General features: G+C 42.8%; 1 protein-coding gene across 1 annotated transcript in view; it reads right to left on the bottom strand.

Annotated features, from left to right (window-relative positions):
• The window catches only part of nrxn3b (neurexin 3b), a gene marked incomplete at both ends in the record, with an annotated part of 315,810 nt that overhangs the window by 17,482 nt on the left and 275,339 nt on the right, over window positions 1–22,989 (bottom strand). The window contains 2 exons of the mRNA XM_084000441.1: window positions 15,890–16,200; window positions 17,934–18,023. Coding sequence (XP_083856567.1) covers window positions 15,890–16,200; window positions 17,934–18,023 — 401 coding nt within the window. The remainder of the gene's footprint in view (window positions 1–15,889; window positions 16,201–17,933; window positions 18,024–22,989) is intronic.

Raw genomic sequence — 22,989 nt, 5'->3', positions numbered from 1 at the left:
CGATAACAAGAGCAGCTGCTGCATCTGCGGCTCTGGCTGCAGTTGAATATTCTGCTGAGCATGACGGTGATTTGATCGGTCACATCAAAGCAACAGCTTGTGCTCGGCGGGGGAAAGAAAGACATAATGTACTCGACCACTGTCTATAGTTTTCCCCTGGGTCAGTAAAAGCAGTGTAAAGGCTAAAACACAGCCACGGCCTCTGGGTTACAAACACGACATGAAATATGAGCGTGAACAGTGCTGTGTCTTCCAGAGGTGAAGTGAGGAGGGGGGCGGGGAGGGGGGAGGGGGGGGGGTATATCACATGCTTAAGTACAGTACTGAGTCATAATATCAGCGAGGGCACACGGAGGTTGCTCCTGAACAAACCGTGGTCTTATCATAACTAATGACCTTCACATGTTTTGGTGGCCGGAGGCTGAAGGATACGGAGAAACAAAGGCTTTGGAGAATAAAAGAAGAGACACAACATTATAGATCCACATTACAGCTCTGCTATCAAACCCAATTTGGTTTATTTACAATGCCAAAGTGCCCAATGGCTAAAGCTGATTTTTTTTTTTTATTTTTTTTTTTTAGCACTGATGGGAATAAACCCCAAACAAATCAATTTTCCTCAAGCGCCTTATCCTGGCAGTCAGTTGCCATGGATATCCAATATGGTTGCATGTTCGGAGATCAAAGTGACGACGCAGAGGCAAGGGCAAATCAAAGACACACAATTCAAAGCAAGTTCTTTTTTTTTTTTGCCCAAGGTGCCTCTTGGTCACCTTGGAAATATGTCACACACGTTAGACGGCGGATACAGACTGCAGACTATTTCTCAGGTTGAGAAATCGCCCCCAAAAAGTGACAGGAATCAGAGGTCGGACCGACTCCCACTCTCATCCTCTCCTTCCTCGCTATCTCGCTAGTTCCCATTCCTCCACTCCAGCAGCCCTCGCACCAAAATAAGATAGTCATCTCCATGGCGGAAGCTTCGCCTTTCTATTGACGGCTGTCTGATGTGCGCGTTATCATGTCTGATCTGGGCTTTGACAGGCCGACAAGGGAGAGGCTTGTATTACAAGGGGAATCAATGGCGCTGGGCCATATCCCTATCAATAGGCTGCCACAACTCTTTTTGCTCATGCTCCCTGCTCTGTGACAGATAAGATGCTTTATCAGGGAAAAACATAGCGAGGATGAAAAGGTAGGGGAGGGAAATGGAAGCAGAGATTCGTGTTAAAAATAACACACAGAGGTGAGACTAATAAAACATTTGATCTCGATGTTTAATCTTCATTAGTAACCATATTATTGAAAGACGCGGGAGAACACAAGCAGCACAGAAAGTCCTGCTGTTAACCTTCTCTGTCAATGCGGTGGATAAATTACAGCGAAATGAGCAGCAGAATCAACATGTAGGACCCTGTGAGCCACATGCTAAATGATTTCCAAGATCAAATATTGATATTGCGAATGAGTACCCTCGGTGGGCCTTTCCTAGTGGCCTCCTGTAGTCAGCACTTTTTTTTTTCTTTCCAGGTTTATGGAGAAATTGAAAAGGGGCGGGAGAGGTGGGTGAGGAGAGCAGGAGGCAAACAGCTGGAAAGGAGGGGGAAAAAAGAAAAAGAAAATGCATTTAATTTGTTCACTATCACCGTGGTGTTGGTTTCAGCAGAATGGGTTAGGTGCCAGTATTTCTCTTTCTCTCAAGGACCTGCCTTTGCACACAGAACAGCGAGGGTTGCTGGCTCACAGCAAACTCTAATTGCCCCGAGGCCATAGGCAGCCACTTCCAAACAGGGTCATTCATCTTCCCATGGAAAAGGAAATGGTCTTTGGCCCTGATCCTTAATCACCCCCCTGCTGCAGTGTACAAGGTCATCAGGGAAACCCTGTGACAAAACGCTCACACACAAACATGTATGTGCGCATACAAAACACAAGAACGGGTGAGAATCAGACGCGGTCACATGGACGGAGACATGAGGAGAGAGACATGTGAGGTGAGCAGACAAGAGACGGAGGGGAAATTTTCTCTCTCTATGCAAGTCCATGATGTTCTCAGGTGAAATTGGAGCAGCGATTACAGCTCTGAGTGATGGTCTGTGTTACCACGTTTGTGGTTTCTCCCTTCAAAGAGGAAGTCAGGAATTCATATGGATGTGGTGGCGAGCTGTCCCGAACACCGTGACCAAAGACGACGCAGAGAGAAGATGAGAGCGCCGGGGAGGAAAGAGAAATGGAAAGGGCTCCATTTCACTGGAGGATCAAAAAGACACTGACTGAGACTGCTCCTCTAAATGAAAATAAGGGAAGCGTACTCCTGCTTGAAGGCCAGCAGAGAGGGTGTTTCCTGAACCATAATTATGAGTTCAACCAGGATAACTTGAGAAAATCAGACTTATTTCTCACAAAATGTTGTTACATAAACCTGGTTTATATGTTCAGGTTTAGTTAAGCCTCAGACTAAACCGATGCTGAGCTGATGATGGATCAGTGTTTAAGTCACATGCCACAGGGAATTGAATATCACCTTTAAACTGACAGAAGCAACCTGTAGATGTTTTGGCAGGTGCCAATCACAGACACGTGTTGTCATCATCATTTACGGTGACCGCACAATGACATTGTTGATTTGGGACAACACTGCCCTGTTACAATACATGCACCGTGCCAGTGAGGACACGGTGTCCACAGTGTACTACATGTGAGCGTGCTGACTGAAGGTTACTGAGACACAGCAGGAACCTTTTTTTCTATAAAATGCCAAGAGATAATGAAAAATTCTCACCACAGTTTTCGAGTTTGTGTCCACAATAGCTTGTTTTCTACAAAGATATTCACTTTACTAAGTCACTAAATGCTGAACACGTGGACTTTTTAAATTATGAAATCAAATACCTAAATAGTTGCCAAGTAATTTTCTGGATTGAAGTCCACATTACTCATACTAGACTAGAATCCAAGATGATACGGGTACAAGAACAAGCTCATTTAACAGAGGAGCGAACAGTGGCACATCTGCACTTGTCAGATTATGATCCTTTGGATTTTAAGTGCTGCCACATGTTCACTTTCTTTTTTTGGTTTTAGTTTGTTAGTGCTACATCACTGCAGTGCTGCAGTATGAGCTGCTCTGTGGTGAACATCATCTAAACTCTCCGTCTTCACTGCTGTGATCTGTTGTTGGATGTGTGTTATACTCATGAATATACATACAGTGTTCTAACTAGGCTTGAATGAGTCTGATTACATCAGTTCTGTGTTGGATTTATAAAACAATTTCATTCTGAAGCAGTTTGTTATACTCACTTAATCCAAGCGTTTCACAATGAATTGCACTTTTCTTTTCCCTCTAATTTGAAACACAAATGAAACTTAATACATGTTAGACAATGTTGCTCTAATGGTATCTTGTTATACTAATGAGTTAGTGTGAATGGTTGCTGATTAGCTAAATCTAGGGAGGCTTGTGTTTGTGTGCCTGTTGACTGGGACATGCTTCTGAGTCAAAGGGCTTTATAAATAGACCTGAGTTGACCTCACTAATTGTGAACAATACAATCAATAAGTAAGACGATATGTTCAATTGGGAGGGCTATTGGTTTTCTATTGAGAATGTGTGAAGTCTGGAGCAAGTAGCTGCAATCGGACCCTGTACCTTCTCCTTGTGGACTTCACTCTCAGCTCCCTTTTCAATCCATTTCAATATTGCTATATTTCTCACAGTCAAAGACTGTTATGACTTCAAGGCTGTAATACCAAATCAATGTAGGTGTTATGTAATGGCTGATGCTGGCAGCTTTACGTTTCCCAAATTAGCCAGAGGTCCCATTTGGGTTCAGTTCCTAATGAGCACAAACCAAATTAAGCATTCGATTTACTCTCTTTTTAGAAGATGAAAGTTGAAACGTAATCACTAACCAACAGAGAAATGTTTTTTTTTTTTTTAAATATCGTACTTCTGAGCCCTCCCGCAGTACCACCGCATGCTTACATGCATATGGGATGACTTCCCATGGAACGCACGCAGACTCATGAATCCTCACAATTATTCTTCGCTCATTGCTATTAAGAGCAACAGGTTTCATTGTAGTTTGCACCGACTCTCCAGGGACACAAAGGAGAAACATTACTGGGCCTTGCTAACAGCTCAGCTGAGCAATGAAACAGAAGACATTATTGCTGTGAAACATCAAAGGCTGTGTCTGTGTGATACATATTTAATTAAGTCCTATTGACTCTGGAAGACACATGGTGTATTCTGTGCACACAGATACAGTAATGCATATATAGATCCCTGAATACCCTGGGAAGTCTCCCTCATTCTCCCCCACATACAGACATAAATTCACACACTCAAAGTGCATATCACAGACTGGCAGCAAATATATTCACAGTTCAGCAGTCGGCAGAGATTCATTGCTCCCCACGGTGAAGTAAGTCACCAGCTCTGTGAGCGCCGCCTCAAACACACCTGAAGTTACCGTTTTTCATGTCTGTGTGGTGTATAAGATATCTGCTTGACAGCTTTAGCCTATAGCATGGCTTAGTGTAAAGCAACTTGCATCCATCAAACCTAACAAAAATAAAATATAAATAAACACAGATACGTCTTTGAGCTTCTCCAAATATTTTCCATGTTCTTCTTTAGCTAACGCTACCATGCTAATGCTAACTTGGCTACAAGATAGCTGTTGATTACGATCCCTGCCTATTACACAAATATTGTTGGTTTTGTCTCACTTCATCATATATCCATTCAATTTATTCTATAAATACATAGAAATATAGTGTAAGATGACTAATAAGCAACCATCGCACACTGTTAGGACTCTACTGTGATTTATTTGTGGCGAATGTGTAGTGTCGCCTCCGGTACTCTCAGGTATGTTCAAATGTCTTTTGGTCACATGACCTATCATAGTCCCATTGTTGCATACCCACATTCAAATCATGGACATTACAAGATTTCCAATATTAACCATTGCAGGCTATACACAATTGTACAAATGTATCTCACTGTAGCAATAAAGTTTGAAACAACATAATTTCTGAATCACATGCCTTAAAATGAATAATATAACAACACGCAAAATAGATACAAATAGAATAGAACAGAATAGAATACAATCGATTTCCCCTTGAGGCCAATCGACTCTATTCTATTCTACTGTATATTATATGGTCACTACTTCTATCTATTTTGTGTGTTATTATATTATTCATATTAAGGTATGTGATTCCGAAATTATATTTCTATATACCTGGGAATAGCAAAGGTATTAGGAGATTTGCTTTACTTCAGCCATAGAAATGTAGCACTTATGAATATTTAGAGACGTTCCTTCGACATAGCTTCCAGCTGCTTTAAGACTTATTATGTTAAGCTAAGCTAATAAGATCACCAAGCTACTTTGGTGTCAAACACAGGGATGACATCAATATTGAGTGTCTCATGCAACCTTAATAAGAACATTTCCCACAATATTAAAATATTGATGGAAAACATCAAAAAGTAAACTAACCTTAAACAAGAAGAAACAGCTAGAATAATCTCCTGTGCCAAGAAAGTGTAAACTGACTGTTGCAGCTTTTGCGAAAGCAGCAACTTCCCAAGTCTGATATAAAGTAACTTGTAGTGTTAAGGGAAAAAATGCTGGCAATGGAAGTTAAAGTTCTATAACAGTTTTGTTCCCAGAACCGTTGTGCTGGAAAAAAGTTAATTAAACACCATCAAGAGTGTGGGATCTTGGAGCACACTCACAACTTTTTTTAAAAAAAATGGCTTGGCACAGGATTTAATACCGACTGTTCCACTTTGATAATCCATGTAAGTCTGCTGGCATGTGCTCGGGGATAGATGACATTTGTACTGAAAGGAGGAGAATCTGGATTTGATATGTGAGGTCTGAATAACATTTGGGATGATTTTTGATCCACAGTTATTCTGTGAAACTCAAGGATAGATATGCTGTACAATAATTAGAAGACATTTAAAGTTCTCCTGACTAACGCAATCTATTAAAGGGATGGTTCAACATTTTGGCAAATTGGCCCATTGCCATAATCGCTATAGTCATAGTAGTAGGTTCGTTACCTTTATTTGTTGGTGCAAGCTATTTTTAGAACCACCGAGCCGAGCAGCGAGCTGCTCAGAGCTACGCTACGGAGGCTCATGGGATTTCTTGGATTCCCTCATCAAACTCATCAAATACACAATCCAACAACTCCAAAACGCTCTGGTGGACAAGTTGTGACCTGCACATTCACCACGTTATGAGAAAATAACAGAACGTTACGTGATGGAGCCGCTTTAGAGGTAATTCATGCAAAACTGCTGATGTGCGTTGCCTTCAGGGGCAGTTTTTCAGCAAGCAGTCGCTGTATTTACCTCGAAAACAACTCTGTCTCGTAACGTTCCATTATTATCTCATAGTGTGGTGAATGTGCAAGTCACAACTTGTCCACCAGAGCGTTTTGGAGTTGTTGGATTGTGTATTTGATGAGTTTGATGAGGGAAACCAAGAAATCCCATTAGCCTCCGTAGCGTAGCTCTGAGCAGCTCACGGCTCTGCTCCGCCGTTCTAAAAATAGCTTGCACCGACAATTAAAGGTACGAACCCACTGCTATGACTATAGAGATTATGGCAATGGGCCAATTTGCCAAAATGTTGAACTATCCCTTTAAAGTGAAATGCATTGCATGGTTGGAACTGACTAAACACTGGCATTATTCAGCGGCTGGCTGGCTGGCTGGCAGTGTTAGCTCTGTGGTTTCAGTTTGAGATTTTAGTTGGGTGTGTGTATCTTGTTTATAACCAGTCAGCCATTTCTGGAGGCAGCGCAGCATGAAGTGAGTGTGTATACCACCCAGAGCATGTTCTGATGTCCTGCCGGTCAGCTCAGAAACAGACTGCACTCTGTGTGTGTAACCGATGTGTGCTGCTGTTTGCTTGCCCCTTTGAGAGCAACGATACAGCAGGTTTACACACACACACACACACACACACACACACACACACACACACACACACACACACACACACACACACACGCACACACATGCATTCCCGCAGGATCTATATAAGCTGTGTTGTGAGGCATGGGGGACATCCATTACAAAAACTCCTGTGGTTCAAAACCCCTGGAGCTAGCTGCTGGTTCACACACACTGGGAGACAAACTGCTCCTGAGCTTACACACACACACACATACAGTACACACACACACACACACACACACACACACACACACACACACACACACACACACACAGGAACACAATCTACAGACATGAAATTGTGAACATCTACAAACATGTTCACACAGAGACATCTAATGGAAGTAGCTCTATGTACATATTCTCCTGCACACCGAGCTGACATGAAAAATTCATAAAGGAAATCACAATGTTGCAAACACACTCCGGCGACACAGAAGACAGACAATCCATGACAGCGCCGGAATGAGTTTGTCATGTTGATGGTAGGAGGCGAATTGTTTGGCAGCACGCACTGAAAGTCCCGACACTGTGCTTCTGTTGTGTTGTGTTGTGTTGTGTTGAGACGCCGTGGCAGCAGCAGCAGCAGCAGCAACAAGCTGATTTTGTGAGCGAGTGCGTGTGCAAATTTATGCGAGTTACGGCAGCTCAGATCAGTTGTGTTTGTATGCAGGTGTGTGGGGAAAAGATGAAGAGATCCTACTGCAAAATATGTGTGTGCACGGACGTGTGTGTGTGTGTGTGTGTGTGTGTGTGTGTGTGTGTGTGCCTATCCTTCTAATGAGCCACACACCAGCAGGGCCCCCATCAGTCTGCTGTCTGCTAATTGGACCTACTGAGCAACTAGCGGACCTCCAGCATTCCTCTGCCACAATTCACTGGGAGCTTTGGTGTCTGCTGCCGGGGGGGGGGGGGGGGGGCCAGAAAAAAAAAAAAAAGCATGGAGAAAGAGGGGTACAAACCACGAAAGAAAAAAAAGAAAGAAAGAAGGATAGCAGTGAATAGAGGAAACATCCCGAGGAATACCTGTCTACTGGTTTGACCTTCACACAATTAGCAACAGGTCTGGGCGCTGGTTGTGAGGGCGGCCGATCACAGAGACTGACTAACTGAGAGGGGGAAGACGACTGACAGCAGGTGGAGGAGAGGGGCGCATCCGCCTACATCATGCACTTCTGTTCACACACACCTGTGTGCTTACACAATGGGAGCAGATGAACACACAAATGAACACCGCGCTCATCAAACATCATCGAGCAGACTACCACATGGAGCCAAACAGCGTGCTGCACAGCGCCCTGCTCACCACCTCTTGAAGAGAGAATAAATCAGTGATTATCATATATCCCCAGGCGTTAAGCAACATCAGACAGACAGTGTAAAATAGACAACTTGAGGAAAACAGTGTGGAGGGAGAGTGGGCACTATGGCAACTTTATTGTGCTGAATCTTATCTAGCAGCAGTGTGAATGGATTCTGGTTCTTGGCCTTTTCTGCATGTTTCCCCGTCTCGCTAAATCGTCCTCCAACTCTTCTCCAAACACTGTTGATCGGAATCACCTTGAAAATCATCTTAAAATACAGAAATCACACTGAGCCAAAGAGGAATCCGTCTCCATTCAATGTGATATTATTGTCATCATGGAAAGTCTATCCAAGCGCATAGTTATGGCATTATTTCCCTGCTTCTCAGCAGAAAAAAAAGCCCAATTAAACTACAAACAATTTACCTCTCATTTTCCCGTCTCCTGAGCACCAGGCCAGTTGAAGATGATGGACGCGAGCAATTTCTTTAACACGGCAGCCATGCAAATCACTTTCAGTGTCTCTCCTTCAGCTGGTTTCCCCCACGGTACTCTAGATTGCAGCCTCCCGTCCTAATTGTTCCCAAACATCTCAGGCCAGCAGCGCGAGTTAATTGAGAACGAGAGACGCTGATCTCCCACAAGACCCTTGCATAAATGAGCATTCCCAAAATGACTATATACGTCAAACTGGCAAGCGTGAAATCCATTCTTTGGTTCAACCACAATTCCACAGAGCTGAAAGCTCAGGTAAACACTTGTATTATACCTGTTTTAGTTCATTGTGATTCTTCCCCAACCCTGAATGAAATCTGTGTAATAGCAATTACTTACGGGCAGCCTACAAATATTCCAAGTTGACCAAGAAAAAAAACAACTAACCAGAAGAAAAAAACAAATACTACGAGCAAAAAGCAGATCTTTATATCACCTTTGAGTGGGAGTCATAATCAACAGCAGCAATTTGCCTTGAGGAATGACAGCACTCAAAAGGATCTAGCAGCATAAATTTGCTTAACAAAAAGACTTACTTGTCACACTCCTCTCATTAAGCATCACACACTCTTGGAACTGTCAAAAAGGACAGTTACAAGATTATCAGAAGTGAAGCAGCAGAGCAGCCCCATCCTGATCTGAAGTCTGGTGAACTCATGTCTTCCTCACTTCACACCCTTAGATGTTCTTCATTATCAAACTTGCAGTCTAGTCTTCCAACCATCATGTTACAGCACTCTAAGCAATTTATCTGATTTTAGGCAGCTTCTGGAACCATTAACTTTAGCTTTATATCACACCTTTGTACTATGATTTTAACCAGATTTGTAGGATTTGATGTGTATATTGGTGGAGTTACACTTGAACAAAAGCTCATCTCTCGTTCTCCTTATCAACTTTTCATGCTGCAAGCTAATAGCGGAATTTTTTTGGGATGCACAATGTGTCCAAAATAATTAAGCCGTTCAATATCAATACAAACACTTACACTGGATTTGTCAAAAGAGCGAATGTCAGACTTTTTAGAAAGACAGCAAGTTGTTTGATTAACGCAGGGCAGCCTCCCCAAAGGGTGTCAGGACTCCCTCAACGGTGTGTCTGGAGCACCCCAGGGCTTTGTTCAAAGGCCACACATGATTCTGCTCCTAGCCTGCTGCTATACAGTACACTACCACAAAAAGTTAGGGATGTTTGGCTTTTGGATTAAATTTCAGAATGCACCTAAAATGCACTATAACATTTACAGGTGATTTTAATTTAACCTTCTCTAAACCTTTGAATGCACATTGTTCAATGTTTCACATCAAACTGATCAAGTTGAGACATTGAGATGTTTGTTGTATTATGGCCACTGTTGTTAGCTTTTGTTTGAGATAAAGAAATGACCATTGCATCCTTCTACCTAAAAGGCTTTCATGATAAAATATCATTGTAGCATGAACCTTTTATAGGGATATTTGACAAGAATATCCCTATAAAAAGTTCATGCTACTTTTTATGAGTAGTGTATGTGTTCTACACCTCTGACTGCATGGCAGCAAGCACAGCCCTGACTGTGAGTTTGTGGAGAATACACTGCTAGTGGGTAGATCTCAGGGGATGACAATAGTTTCAACCTGGATGAAGTGGACCACCTGGTGCGGTGGTGCCGGGCCTGCTACAGTACCTGCCTCTTAACATCAGCAATACCAAAGAGGTGGTTATGGATTTCAGAGGGAGCTCAATAGAAGAAGCACACCCCCCTCAGCATCAACAGGACCCCCCGTTGAGTGGGTGAGCAGCTCCAAGTACCTCGGAGTCGACATCACATAGGACTTGAAATGGACCGCACACATGAACGCAGCGATCGGTAAAAGCCAGCGAGGACTTTACCACCTCGGGCAGTTGAGAAAGTTCAAACTCCCCCCGCCCGCCTGCCCGCCCCCTCACATCCAGAAAACATTTTTTACTGTGGAGCTGTTGAGAGCGTCCTCAGTGGGTGCATGGCTGGCCTGGTTGGTAGCTGCTCTGTCCAGGAGCAGAAATCACTGCAGAGGGTTTTGCGCTCAGCTGAGCACACCATTGGAACTCCACTCCCCGCCCTTCAAGACATCTACACCAGGCAGGCGGTGTCTGGTCAGGGCTCTCGGGGTCTCCAGGGACTCCAGTCACCCCAGTAATAAACTGTTAAAGCTGCTGAAGTCAGGCGGACCACTCTGCAGCATGAAAGCTCGCGCTGAAAACACTCTGCACGCAATCAGACTGTTAAACAGACGGTTCAGTGTTCTCTCTCTTTGCCCATAACAATACTCCAAGGGATACTGCTGTCTGACAGTCTTGGTTATTTATTCTGTTTTATTATTTAATCTAATGTACGGGTCCGAGATACAATATTTTAGTTATTTGTTCGCACTTTTTGTTCAAGTTGCAGATTTCTATTGAGTTTATTTGCACAGCTTGTGAAAAAACACTTCACTGCACCAGGAGTATACAGTACTGCATGTGACAAATAAAAGTCTTGAATCCTGAATCACTCAGGGGTCCTTGTGAGAGTAAAATAAAGTAAACAGGTTTATAATAGCACAATATTTACGCAATTATTCTTGTTTATATATTGACCGCTGCATTACTCCTCTCCTAGACCTCATTTACTTCTCTTGCCAAGTCGATAAAACACTAACAATATTTATGATGATGGAATAGAAAGGAGGAAAGGGAATATGAAGTGTGAGATTTGTTTACAGTGAACTCCTCACTTTTTACTTGTGCATGTTAAAGATACCAAATTCAGCGTGCAAATCTCATAGCAGTGCAACAAGTAAAAATTACATTCCCCTTATGTTAGCATTTCTGTGTGCATGAATTATCACGGCTCCGCATGGGGACGAGTGGAGGGGCAGGCAGCTGAAGCTAACATGGTTAGCATTAGTCACCCCGCTCTGAGGCACATGATCAAAGAAATGTTCCAGCTGCTAAGTGGATGAAACACAGAACGATGACTCAGGTCGAATCTTCAAAAGATGCGCAGGCTTTTTTAATGGCGAGAGTGAGGGTGGGCGGTGGGCACGATCTTCAGGGGGAGGCAGCTTGTTGACATATCTAATGCCAGGTCTCAGACCATTTATAACGTCTATAAAGAAATGGATATGATGTGGCAGCTCCTGACAATCGCTGGTGCAGTGGTTGCAGTGTAGAGCCGTTAACCGTGTCTCTCAGACTGCAGTAGATTTCATTTAATGGAAAACCAGATTACAAAACACTCTGTATGGCTGACGAACTGAAAACCTCTCGCTATTTGCAGGATAAAGACGGACAGATTCGGCAGATTGTGACTAAGTGGATAAAGACGACCGTCGTTATTTTTTTTATTTTCTAACATCCGACTTGAAGCAGAGCTTTTAAAGATATCAAGGCCCTTAAAAAACTTTGAGACAAAATAAAGTTTAAAATGCATCTTCATTATGACTGATTAAGACTCTGTGAGTGTGGTTTAATTACATCTGATTCACAAAGACCAACTCTTGTCACCTTCTCATTAAGATTTTACTTGTTGCACTTGTGACACCATTGATTTTCCGAACAGAAAAACCTGAAGCCAATGAGAAGAGAGAGCCCTGAGACAAACAAAGGCCTGTGATGTGAGGTAGGAAAAACTGCTCTGGTTTTGTCAGAAAACAGAGTGTTCATGTAAGATCACACTGCTCAGAGGCGGAAAAAAAAGAAAGCGACCGGGAAAATAGGTTTTCAGGACAAAAGGAGGTGCAATGTATAAAAAAAGCTAGAGTATGTTATGACAGCCTCATTATCACAATACTTATTTACCTGATGCTTTCAAATGTCACGTTGTCCTTAGATGTTCCCTGATCTGTGTGTTTTTTAAAAGCCACCAGGCTGTTGAGCCTCATCAGCTTCTGGTTTCTGTTCTACATTTTTTAAACTTTCCAATTAATCTACTAAATTCCAAGCATATTTTTCAAACTCGACACAGAAATAATCAGGACTGGGTTCGTTAACTCAGTCAGGGTTGAGATGAGGTGAAGCCTTGAAAACATAACAATCTTTTTTTTTTTTCATCTTCGCTAATCTTCAGTCGGCCGTTTGACCCACAGAGTGGCTAAATAACACGGAGACGGAGAGCGAGACGGAGAGAGTAAAAGAAAAGGGAACGTGTGTGTCGTGTGGGTGCGTCCCTGTAGAGCTATCATTAATTAAGCGTGAGATTGGTTCTCTCCACTTCCCACCCCTGTCTTTCTTTCTGCTGATCCCGAGATGTCGGGGGAATCGCCACTTCTCACCTCGGAAAAACAAGGAAGTGGTGGCGAAGTGGACCAAAAATAGACGTGTGAAAAGATGCCTTTTTTGGTCTACACACACACACACACAACTCTGCTCCTTAAACACTGTGTCAGATGCCTATAGCTCTCTTTCAGCGCTGCAATACATCACTAATGATAGCTCAACTCCCTCAACTCCCCGACCCCCGAGGGGAGGAGAAATCTGCCAGACTGGTACCGGTCCTCTCCCTTTCCCTCTCACACCACGGTGTTTGACAGCCAACTGGGGTACTGTAAAATTAAAGGGCCTTGGCAAATGAAAGTCTGTGACACCGCAATGTGAATAAAGGCAGACACCGAGCGGGGAGCCTGTGGAAAAAAAAAAATGAACGAGGCGGCGTCTGAGAGGCAAGCACGGAGATGAAGTGAAAAGTTAGTTGAGGGCAAAACTCTAAATTTTTATCGCCACGTTACGAAAGCGCATCATCAGTCCGCATCAAACAGCCGCATCCCGGGTATTGACAAAAGAGGTATCACTTCATCATTTAACCTTGGAAAGGAGAGCGCTTCATATAAAAGCATTTCATTGCACACAGATCTTTTATTGACTTCCTTTGATATTAATAGCCTCTGCCACTAAATGACATTTTCCAAGACATACTATGTTTTTCTTTCTTTCTATTATCTGTTGTGACCTTGTTGATGAAGCTGGAGACGACACTGTGTTATATCTCAGCTCTATCATTATCATCATCATCATCACTGCAGGTCTCCGATGGCACAGAAACAGACTTGCTTTAACTTTTGCTCCAGAACTTCCAACCTCATGTATGTACGGCTTGACACCCGGTCTGTGTGTGTGTGTGTGTGTGTGTGTCAGCTCAGTCCAAATCACAGGGTGTTTAGTGGCTCTGGCTCTGGCCTCCCCACACCTGCGCTGATAGAGACGTACAAGTGTCAACACTGACATGAAAGGCCATCATCGCTGCACACCAGGCAATCTGCTGTGGAGGTGAAGGGGGTTGATAACAGTGGTCCCCCCCCCCCCCCCCCCCCCCCCCCTCCGCTTGATGTCCACCAATCCACCCTCTCTCTCTACAACCCCGTCTCACCCGCGAGGGAGAGTTATTGCTTTAATATGAACAACGAATGGTTCAATTTGTCCTCTGGGTGTCAAAGAACTGCTCCGTGTGATTACTTTCCTGGCACGGCATAACATTCATTGGCTCGGAGTCAGGATGTATTGGAGAAAGGCCTGTGTTAGGCTGGAGCGGCTGAGTGACAGATAGAGACGGACACAGACACAGCCAGAGAGAGAGAGAGAGGGAGAGGGAAATGTGGAGAAAGAGAGCAGCGGCGACGGCGGATTTGCACATCTCAATGAACGGCAGCACTTCAATCCTCCATAGGATGAGAAATACAGTATCCTGACCTTGAGTGATTTAGCTGAGGGGAAAAAAAAGCAGCGCGGCTACAGTCCACCCACGCTCAGCCACAAAAACACATAAAATACTGGAGGAGTGGAAAGAGGTTGGTTTTTTTTCTCCCTTGTTTTGTTTCAACATTTCACTTTGTCACATTTGAAACCTGATTATCAACAAAACAAAACACTTAGCCCTCAGATAGCTGCGTAGAACACAAGTCAGGAAGCCACTGGCTGAAGTATCCAAGTCTCCCACAAGGAAAAATACCACTGAACACCAGTTAGGCTTTTTAAAGGAATAATTCTAAATTTGGGGAAATACAACCAATTGTTTCCTTGCACAAAGTAAGATATACGACTAATATCACTGTGATATAAGTTAGCATACTTTACTTGGCATAAACAACTAAATGGTATGAACTGTACATGTATTTACCTCATGACAGTGCAAAGCTAAGAGCTGTTCTTCCATATTATCTGTCTTTGTGCTCATTTACAATAAGATAAGTTAAGACTACCTGCTGCAGCGGTGTCACCTTAGACTGGAGCTGTGGCCCAGTATAAATGTCATGTAGGCGCTACACTTTAATGCTTAAAGAATTAAGCAAAGTCAGTTCAGACTGAGTTGTGCCCCAGTAGAGCTTGGTGGCTGGCAACAGCCCCGACCTGCTGGCTTTAGTTTGATACTGTAAATGAGTCATATTTCATCAAACTCTGCAAGAAAACAATGTCTCTCCTAAAATGTGATGCATCTTTTATGATAATCTGAAATTATCAAAATAGGTTTTTACCTAGCCAAAGGGAGGGGAGCTCTTGCGCTTCAGCCAAACCAGTAAATCGCTGCTCTCAGACCAGGACAGATTATTGAGGCGTGGGAGTCAAGTGGGTCACTACGCAGGGACTGAACCCAAATGAAAATAGACTGGAGCACTCGATAAAATGCAGATATATTTAATAAAGGTGTGCAACAACTAACGTTTCGACGGCAGTGTGCGTCTTCATCAGAGTAAAGATGATGAAGTGTCGAAACGTTAGTTGTTGCTAAATATATCTGCATTTTATCGAGTGCTCCAGTCTTAATACATTTGGGTTTTTACTTAGATTTCAATTAAAAGATCTGGTCCAGAACTATGGGCACGATAAATGGTGAACTCTGCATGTTGTGCACTGTAGTTCTTGACAATCTCAAGAGCTGCTGTGTTTCTGTTCGGTTTTACTGTTTTCAAGCGCTGGATCACACAGAGGGTCGAAGTTGAAACAGTTCAGCTGTTAACTTCTGCCTTTAACTTCTGCACCAGAAAACACAGCTAAACACACAAAGATGCACTCTCTCTCTCACACACATCCCCCCCCCTCCCCTCACCCCACACACACACTTGCACTGAATCTCTCCAAATTTTCCCGTCAGCTGCTGCTGTACCTGGATAGTGGGTGGCGAGCGCTGTTTCCTGGTGGTGGTGGTGGACAGGGTGGTGGTGGTCTCGATGAACGTGGTGGACATCTCCGGAGGCACCGAGGTGGTGGTGCGCGCCGCGCCCCGGCTGACGGGCACGTCTCCCACCAGCCGCACGCTGCCGTTCACCTTGATGTTGACGTGGCCCTCGGCGGCCATGTTGAGGACTTTAAGGCCGTTGTAATAGAGGCCGGAGAGCTGGCCCTGGTAGGGCCGCTTCCGGTCGTTCCCCCCGATGGAGATGGTGGCCTGGGTGTTGAAGATCGTCAGCTGCCGGCCTGACGCGGGAGGGAGGGAGGGAGGGAGGGGTATTAATGTGGGTTTAAGCAGGAGGAAGGAATAATGTGAAGTGACAGAAGACACTGCAGACACTACAGTTTGACATGCACCACCTTTACCAGTGACTGCCTAACTAGATGCAGTGATAAAAGATTAAATATGTATGTGAACACTTTATATTATGCTTTACTGCTTGATTAAATGAGAGTGGATGGAACTAAAACTGTTATGGTGATGTGACATGCATCTACACTGTGAGAATGTAGCTATCTGATGACAACTTTCTGTTCTTTTTATAAGACTGCAGCTAGATGTCTATAGTAGGAAGGCTTTTTCTTTATATAATACAAGAAAAGGCACCACTGAAAGAGAGTCTAATGCTGGAAACAACAGACACTATAGAGCTATAGCATCATTATTGTAAAGGAGTGAACACATGCAGGTGTGGGAGTGTATGCTGGAACATGTTCCAAGGAAACTCTTAATATTCTCTGGACAAAACAAGTGGACTCATGCAGGAAAATGATTAATAAATATGTATACCGGCTTTGGCGTATTATGATAAAGTAGGAGCAATACACACTCACTACATGTCACAGTGGATTTCATTAGGAGAAGCCTAAATATCATTGTCAAAACACGCGGCTCATGCATTAATTATGAAAAGAAAAATACACAACTTTCACAATACAGGAATCATAATTAAAAATCTCATTGTATAATTTACACACACACACCACGGCAAGCTTGTTACATTCGCGGCATCTGCACAATTATAATACATAATACACTGGGCATGGAATGACAGGGACAGGACATTCATATCACAGAAGCGAAAAATGAAAATAGCACGTGTGGAGTCATGCATGCAGCAGTAATGGGATTCTTCAGACCTGTCTGTGTTTTAGCGGTTGTTAAAGGGACTTTATAATCAGGTTAAGATGTTTATGTGCAATGAACTTTAAATGCAGTTTATAATGATATTATGTCGAAGGAGGAACATTTGAAAAAAACGTATCGGAAAAAAAAGGAAAGAGGAGAAGATTCTTTCGATCCCCGCAAAATGTGTTAAACATAGACGAGGTAATCTCTGTGACTGAAAAGCACAACTCTATGAGTGGCTCAGTGCAGCTGGGCAGGCTCACTGTGCTGCTCTGCGTCAAAAGGGCTCCAATTAGCTCTCCATCGCCAAACAAGTGAGACTTTCATAGTGTGCGATGTGTATAACCACAATCAGATAAATTACAGCAGGGAAAAGTACCTGCTGTTTGGAAAGTTTTCAGGGGGATATGCCCACTGATTAGTTTGTTCTCAAACATTGCAGAGGATTTGAGCCAAGGGAGCTAATTCTCCTCTCAAAACAATCGGCCTACTGTTGCAGCATAGATAATGCCTCCTCCAAGTCAATTTTGCACAAAAGATTAGGGGCACTTGATACTTTAAATCTTGTTGCTGCACCGTTTAACAAAAAATCTCTTTCTCAGTCCCTTTAACTGGACACCATGAGTCAACAGAATTGAAAACAATGACAATGACAAAAAGAGGGGGTAAGAAAATAGGAAATAAAAACAAAAGGAAAATAAAATGTACAAAGAGTACGGTTTACTGTTTAACTTGTTTTTTTAAATGGTTTAAGGGATGGTTATTCATTCTCAGAGGTCGAAGGGGAACAAGCCGATGAAATGACAGAAAATCAAAGGAAAAACATTCTAGAAGTTCCATAAAGATTTACCTTTCTCCTGAAGCCAATCTTCTACTGGCCGGGTATATTTGAACGGGATTTTCTTATTTGCCATTTGATAGCGCTCAATGTCGCTGTTGCCTTTAAAGTTTGAAAGTTTAACAAACAGCTTGAAACAGTTGGCAACAGCAACAGACATCACACATTTATACAGTGGTTTATAATGAGTTTTATCTTGGTTTAGAAATATTTATAGAAGCTTTATGATGTTTTTTTTTTCTCCCAGGAAGCTTTAGTTTAAATTTTTATATTCATATTTATATATATATAAAAAAACACACTCCACATCATAATTAAAACATATCTATGGATTAAAAGCACAGCACATTTCCATTGCAGTCAAGGAAACATTAAACTGCATTAATAACCTGCAACAAGAGTTAAAACACAGCAAACACATCACATCTACTTAACATGTCCTATAATACATTCATCATATTTCACTGTAAAGACAAAAGGATGGTTATCAAGTGGTTAAACTGACTTTCTCTGAAGGAAATTGGAGGTAATTTATGTGCACTAATTCTTCCCACTGGACACCACCCGCTTTTACATTTCAAGGGCCAATGAATGCTTTGGTTTAGCAGCTCATTTAGAGGAAAGGAGCTGTGCAGCAGGTTTGCAGGGGGGAAACATTAGAGGAGGAAGTGGTAATTTGAGGTACTGCGGACCCATTGGGAGGGAAGTCCCATAGTGACACAGATTTGAAGAGGACAATGCATACAAATGAGATCATTACTGACGTGGTGGGAGGCCTTTTGGGTTAAAGAGAAAAAAAAAAGAAGAAAGCGCTGCGCCCCAGCTGCCACATTCCCTTCTTCTGAGACCATGGCTAACGTGCTCCAGGTACATGGGAATAAAAGATAATAGACTCGCTTTTACAGGGAATGTTGTGTGTATATTATTTCCGGCATGATAGGGTTTCTCGTAGTGCATGCGCCGAGATGCAATGTTTTGTCTGACAATCACAGGAGCGTTCCCTCTGAGAGCCACCGCCAGTCTGTCTGTTCGACGTCGACAACTTTTAGACGCACGGCTCTGTTTTCAAAACACTTTGAGGTACGACAAAGGCTTTATGGAATTATGAATGACGCCGTGGTGTTGCTCGGTCCCCAGGTGGGAAGGTATTTGGAGGTGGGAAAAAGAAAGGAGCTGGTGCGGCGTCGTTTATAACACGACTGAAAGGGCAAGGCTTCATATAATAATAGTGAGAAAGATGGAGTCTTGGAAATGTTGCCAGTTTGGCTGCTGCTATTCTCTCAGGTGATGATCATTCACACACACACATCCTTGTGTTACTATATTTGGTTGGGGCCATTGTTGACATAATGCATTCCCTGGGCCATTAACCTAACACAAACCTAAAACCAAGCCTTAACCCTCAGACAGGCAGCTATTCAAACTTGTGAGTGCCAGCATTTTGATTCACACAAAGCTGTTGGAAACCACAGGTATAGTGGGCTTCTGGCTGTTGGACCCTGTGATTATAGTGAAACCAGGCCTCATGCTCATTGAAATCCACCTGACTGAGCTTTGACATCAGGCTTATCCCTATACCTTTAGGTCTTTTAAAGCATCTAATTCATATAGACCGACCTGCTGATTGAAATTGTGACGTGAATCCACCGTAATTCCATTAAAATATTACATTTCTATAAGCCACTTATGCTCCAGAGTAGTTAGGTAAATCACAAGCTTGTCTCCCTTTACACTACATCTCTCAGTTCTATCTTTTGATCGTCCCTTTCTACCTTTTCATATTCAGAGAGAAACCTGCCAAGGGCTCTGTTTTTTTTTTTTTCCAGCGGGGAGGGAGTGTGGATATGGCTGCGAGGGAGCTCAAGGAGCTAAAGGACCGTGTGTGCAGCATGCCAGCAGGTTAATCAGCGACTAGCAGGACTCCCTCCCCGCTCCTTTGATCTCCAGCAGGTTCACGGGTGGCAAACAAACACGCTCTTCTCTGGACACGTGCCACACAGAGAGGCATGATGGTTGTATGTGAAACAGAGGGGACGGACTCATAGGTTAAGAGTTTTGGGGGGGAGAGGGTTGAGCACCAGGGAGGAGGGGGGGGCAAGCAGCATCTACAAAACATCACTGCAGTCTTTTTGCTAAATGGCTCAACTGCAGCCTCACTTTGTTATGAAGCCGGAGTGAAATCACATCTGGAACTGAGAGGGGGGGGCTTCAGCTTGCTGTGCATTGCTAACAGCGTGGTCTCAGGTATAACTCTTACATTGTTCTGGGTGATTAATGAGGTGACAGTCCCCCTATAATGAATACACCACAAGCTAATTGTCCAACTAATGAGAAAAATCTCTCCATTTTGTCAATTTGATATTCAATTTCTAAAGGTGACTTCAGAACAGATGACCTTGCCAATAAAAGCACGATTGTTTATTATAAAATCACTCTGCCTTCAAGGTTTTTTGTTTCTATTTTTTTCCCCAAGCAGAGTGGACACATATTTCCTCTAACAGTTTTCATCAGTCTTTCAGTTTACAGGAGGAAAGAGGAAAGTGCAATTTTGTGCCATTATGGATTTGATGTTTTGTCACCATCACACAGTCAATGCTACTGGAAACTAAATCCGTACACACACCTAGATTTCTATGTACACCAGGATAATTTGACTGTTTTGTATGTAAATGTATGTTTATTCTTATTTTGCTTTCATAACAGTCTGACTATAAATATTAATCAAAGACAACCTAATTTCTCTTTTCTGAATATTTTTGACAATTGAAAATATAAATCAAACATATGGAGCCAATAAAAATGGAATTTTCACTTCTTTACAGTCTAATTGCTTTTGAAGCTAAATCTCCAGGCAGGACATCAGACAGTGGGGGATCAATCGAATGTGAGTCTATGTAGGTTTTTAAACACAAAGCAACACATTTTTCTTTGTGTGAATATAAAGTTGACTTGAAAGGCATTAAAACAAACCCTCGCTCATTTCACTACACTCAGATTAGGTGTGTGCTGTGGACTGTTTTTGCAGCTTGGTGTCATGGTGGGTGATATTGGCAAGCAGTAACATATTCTACTGTGGCATTACACATGAACTTTAGTATCTTATTGAGCTGTTTTTGAAATTTCATTAGAGATCATACTTTATTCAATTTTTAAATTTTAGAGTCTTGCTAATCAAGGACAGTTTGGCCTTGCATGTTAATTAACAGTTTGGCCTTGTATGTTAATTAATTTACAGTTCTTTTGATTGCTTAATAATGTCCCCATAAAAATAAAAAAATGTAATCAGGATTTTTTTTGACATGCTGTCATCCTACAGTTGTATTTGTCATCTTAAATTGCTGTTAAAGTTACGTATAATTTAGTATGAGGTCAAAACGATGAATTATTTTTAGGCAGCCATTTTTCAGGGACCTTCAAAGACCCTCATAACATAGCATACCGTCTGACTGAGCTTTTAAATATGAACAATGGACCCTGCATACACATGAAAAAAAACAAATTAGAGAAAGGCAATGTCCTGAGGCTTTGCCCAATCAGAATTTAAGTAATAATTAAATCACATATTTCAATTCCGCAATAAATGTCTTAGAATATCTGCTGGTGCACACTGTGTTTTTGAAGCATGCATTAGCACAGTTAAATGGTTTAATTCAAAGCTAAAAAGGCCTGCATATTATTGAATGATGCAGCTAATTTTTGGACAGTTTTTTTTTTGCGTGTTTGTTTGTTGTGTGTCTTTTCGCCCTAATGCATGCCTTCACCATTTTTCTCCCCCAGCCAAAACAATGTCTAAATGTTTGGTGGCAGCTATTCAGTCAACACAAACCCTGGCACGGCGACAGTCGTCTGCTGGTTTGTTGCTTCGTTTTATTCAGTTTGCTTGCCAGACTAATCTCACTGGGGTTCCATCACAGGGCCGGTGCTGAGAGTGCATCAAAACTGTGAAAATGGCTACCGTGACATACTCCTGGCATTTTCTCCATTTGGGGATGATAAGTACATTTGATATACTGCAGGCCTGTCCAAAAATCATCATTCTGCAGCTCAACACCGTAGCTAGCTGTTGCAGCCCCTGGTTATGAATATCCTGCACCACCCACCTCCCTTCCAATCTACACCTGACTTTCATCTTTGTCTCTCTTCCTCTCTTCCCTGGCTATTCATCCATCTTCTCAAGTTTCTCTCTATTCCCTCCTTCTCCCCAGCCCACCATCCACCCAGCTTTCCTCTGCTCCTTCATCTACTTGCCTCTATTCTCTTTCCCTCTGTCTCTCTCCGGTGCAATCAGCTCGCTTTGCAGTTCTCGGCTGAATCGGGCCTCTTCAGCTGCAGCCACGATTCTGGTGTCATTTATCTACATTCTACTCACTCTCTGCTCCCTTTCTCTTCTTTTCTTCTCTACACATCTGTCTATATGTCAGCTGTTTCTCCCTTTTGTCAACTTATTCCTGTCATCTACTCCATTAAATGCTTCTGTATTCCCTTAGTGGCTGCGTTTCTCTTTCTATTCACCCATGTCCCTCCTGTTTCTCTCGCTTGCTTTCTCTCTATCCTCCTTCCATTCTCTCTCACGCGTCAGACAAAGCCAGGGAGTAAATTCATCATTTATCAGGTCGACTCTGAAATTTATGGTGTTGAAAGGATGAATTAGACTGTCGGCTTCTACTTTCAGCTTAGTCTGAGTTCTGAGAGCGACAGAGATTGTGTCTCTGATAGGGCTAATCATGTTTGGCCCCGGGGAGGCGTGGGGATTTATCTCGCTCCCGAGGAATTGTTTTGTCCGTATTTCAAGACAAAGATTGGCAGATGTTTTCGATGTGCCTGTTTCAGGTTGTGAGAGTCGTAACGCTGTGTGCAGCCGTGCATGGATGAAGGTCTTTTTTTTTGCATGTGCGAGTCTGAAAATGAACACAAGGCCATTCTCATTATGATCACCCCACCACAAAGCATGGAACACACACAGAGAGACAAACTTTCCCTGAGGCCTGAGCAGAGTAGTTAGGCCAATGGTCATTCATCTGAGACAACGCCTGAACCTCGGCCAGCTCCGGCAAAAGTGTGATGCACA

Source organism: Trachurus trachurus (assembly GCF_905171665.1).
Source record: "Trachurus trachurus genome assembly, chromosome: 24".
NCBI classification, from domain to species: domain Eukaryota; kingdom Metazoa; phylum Chordata; class Actinopteri; order Carangiformes; family Carangidae; genus Trachurus; species Trachurus trachurus.
This window is presented reverse-complemented; position numbering and strand designations above follow the sequence as displayed.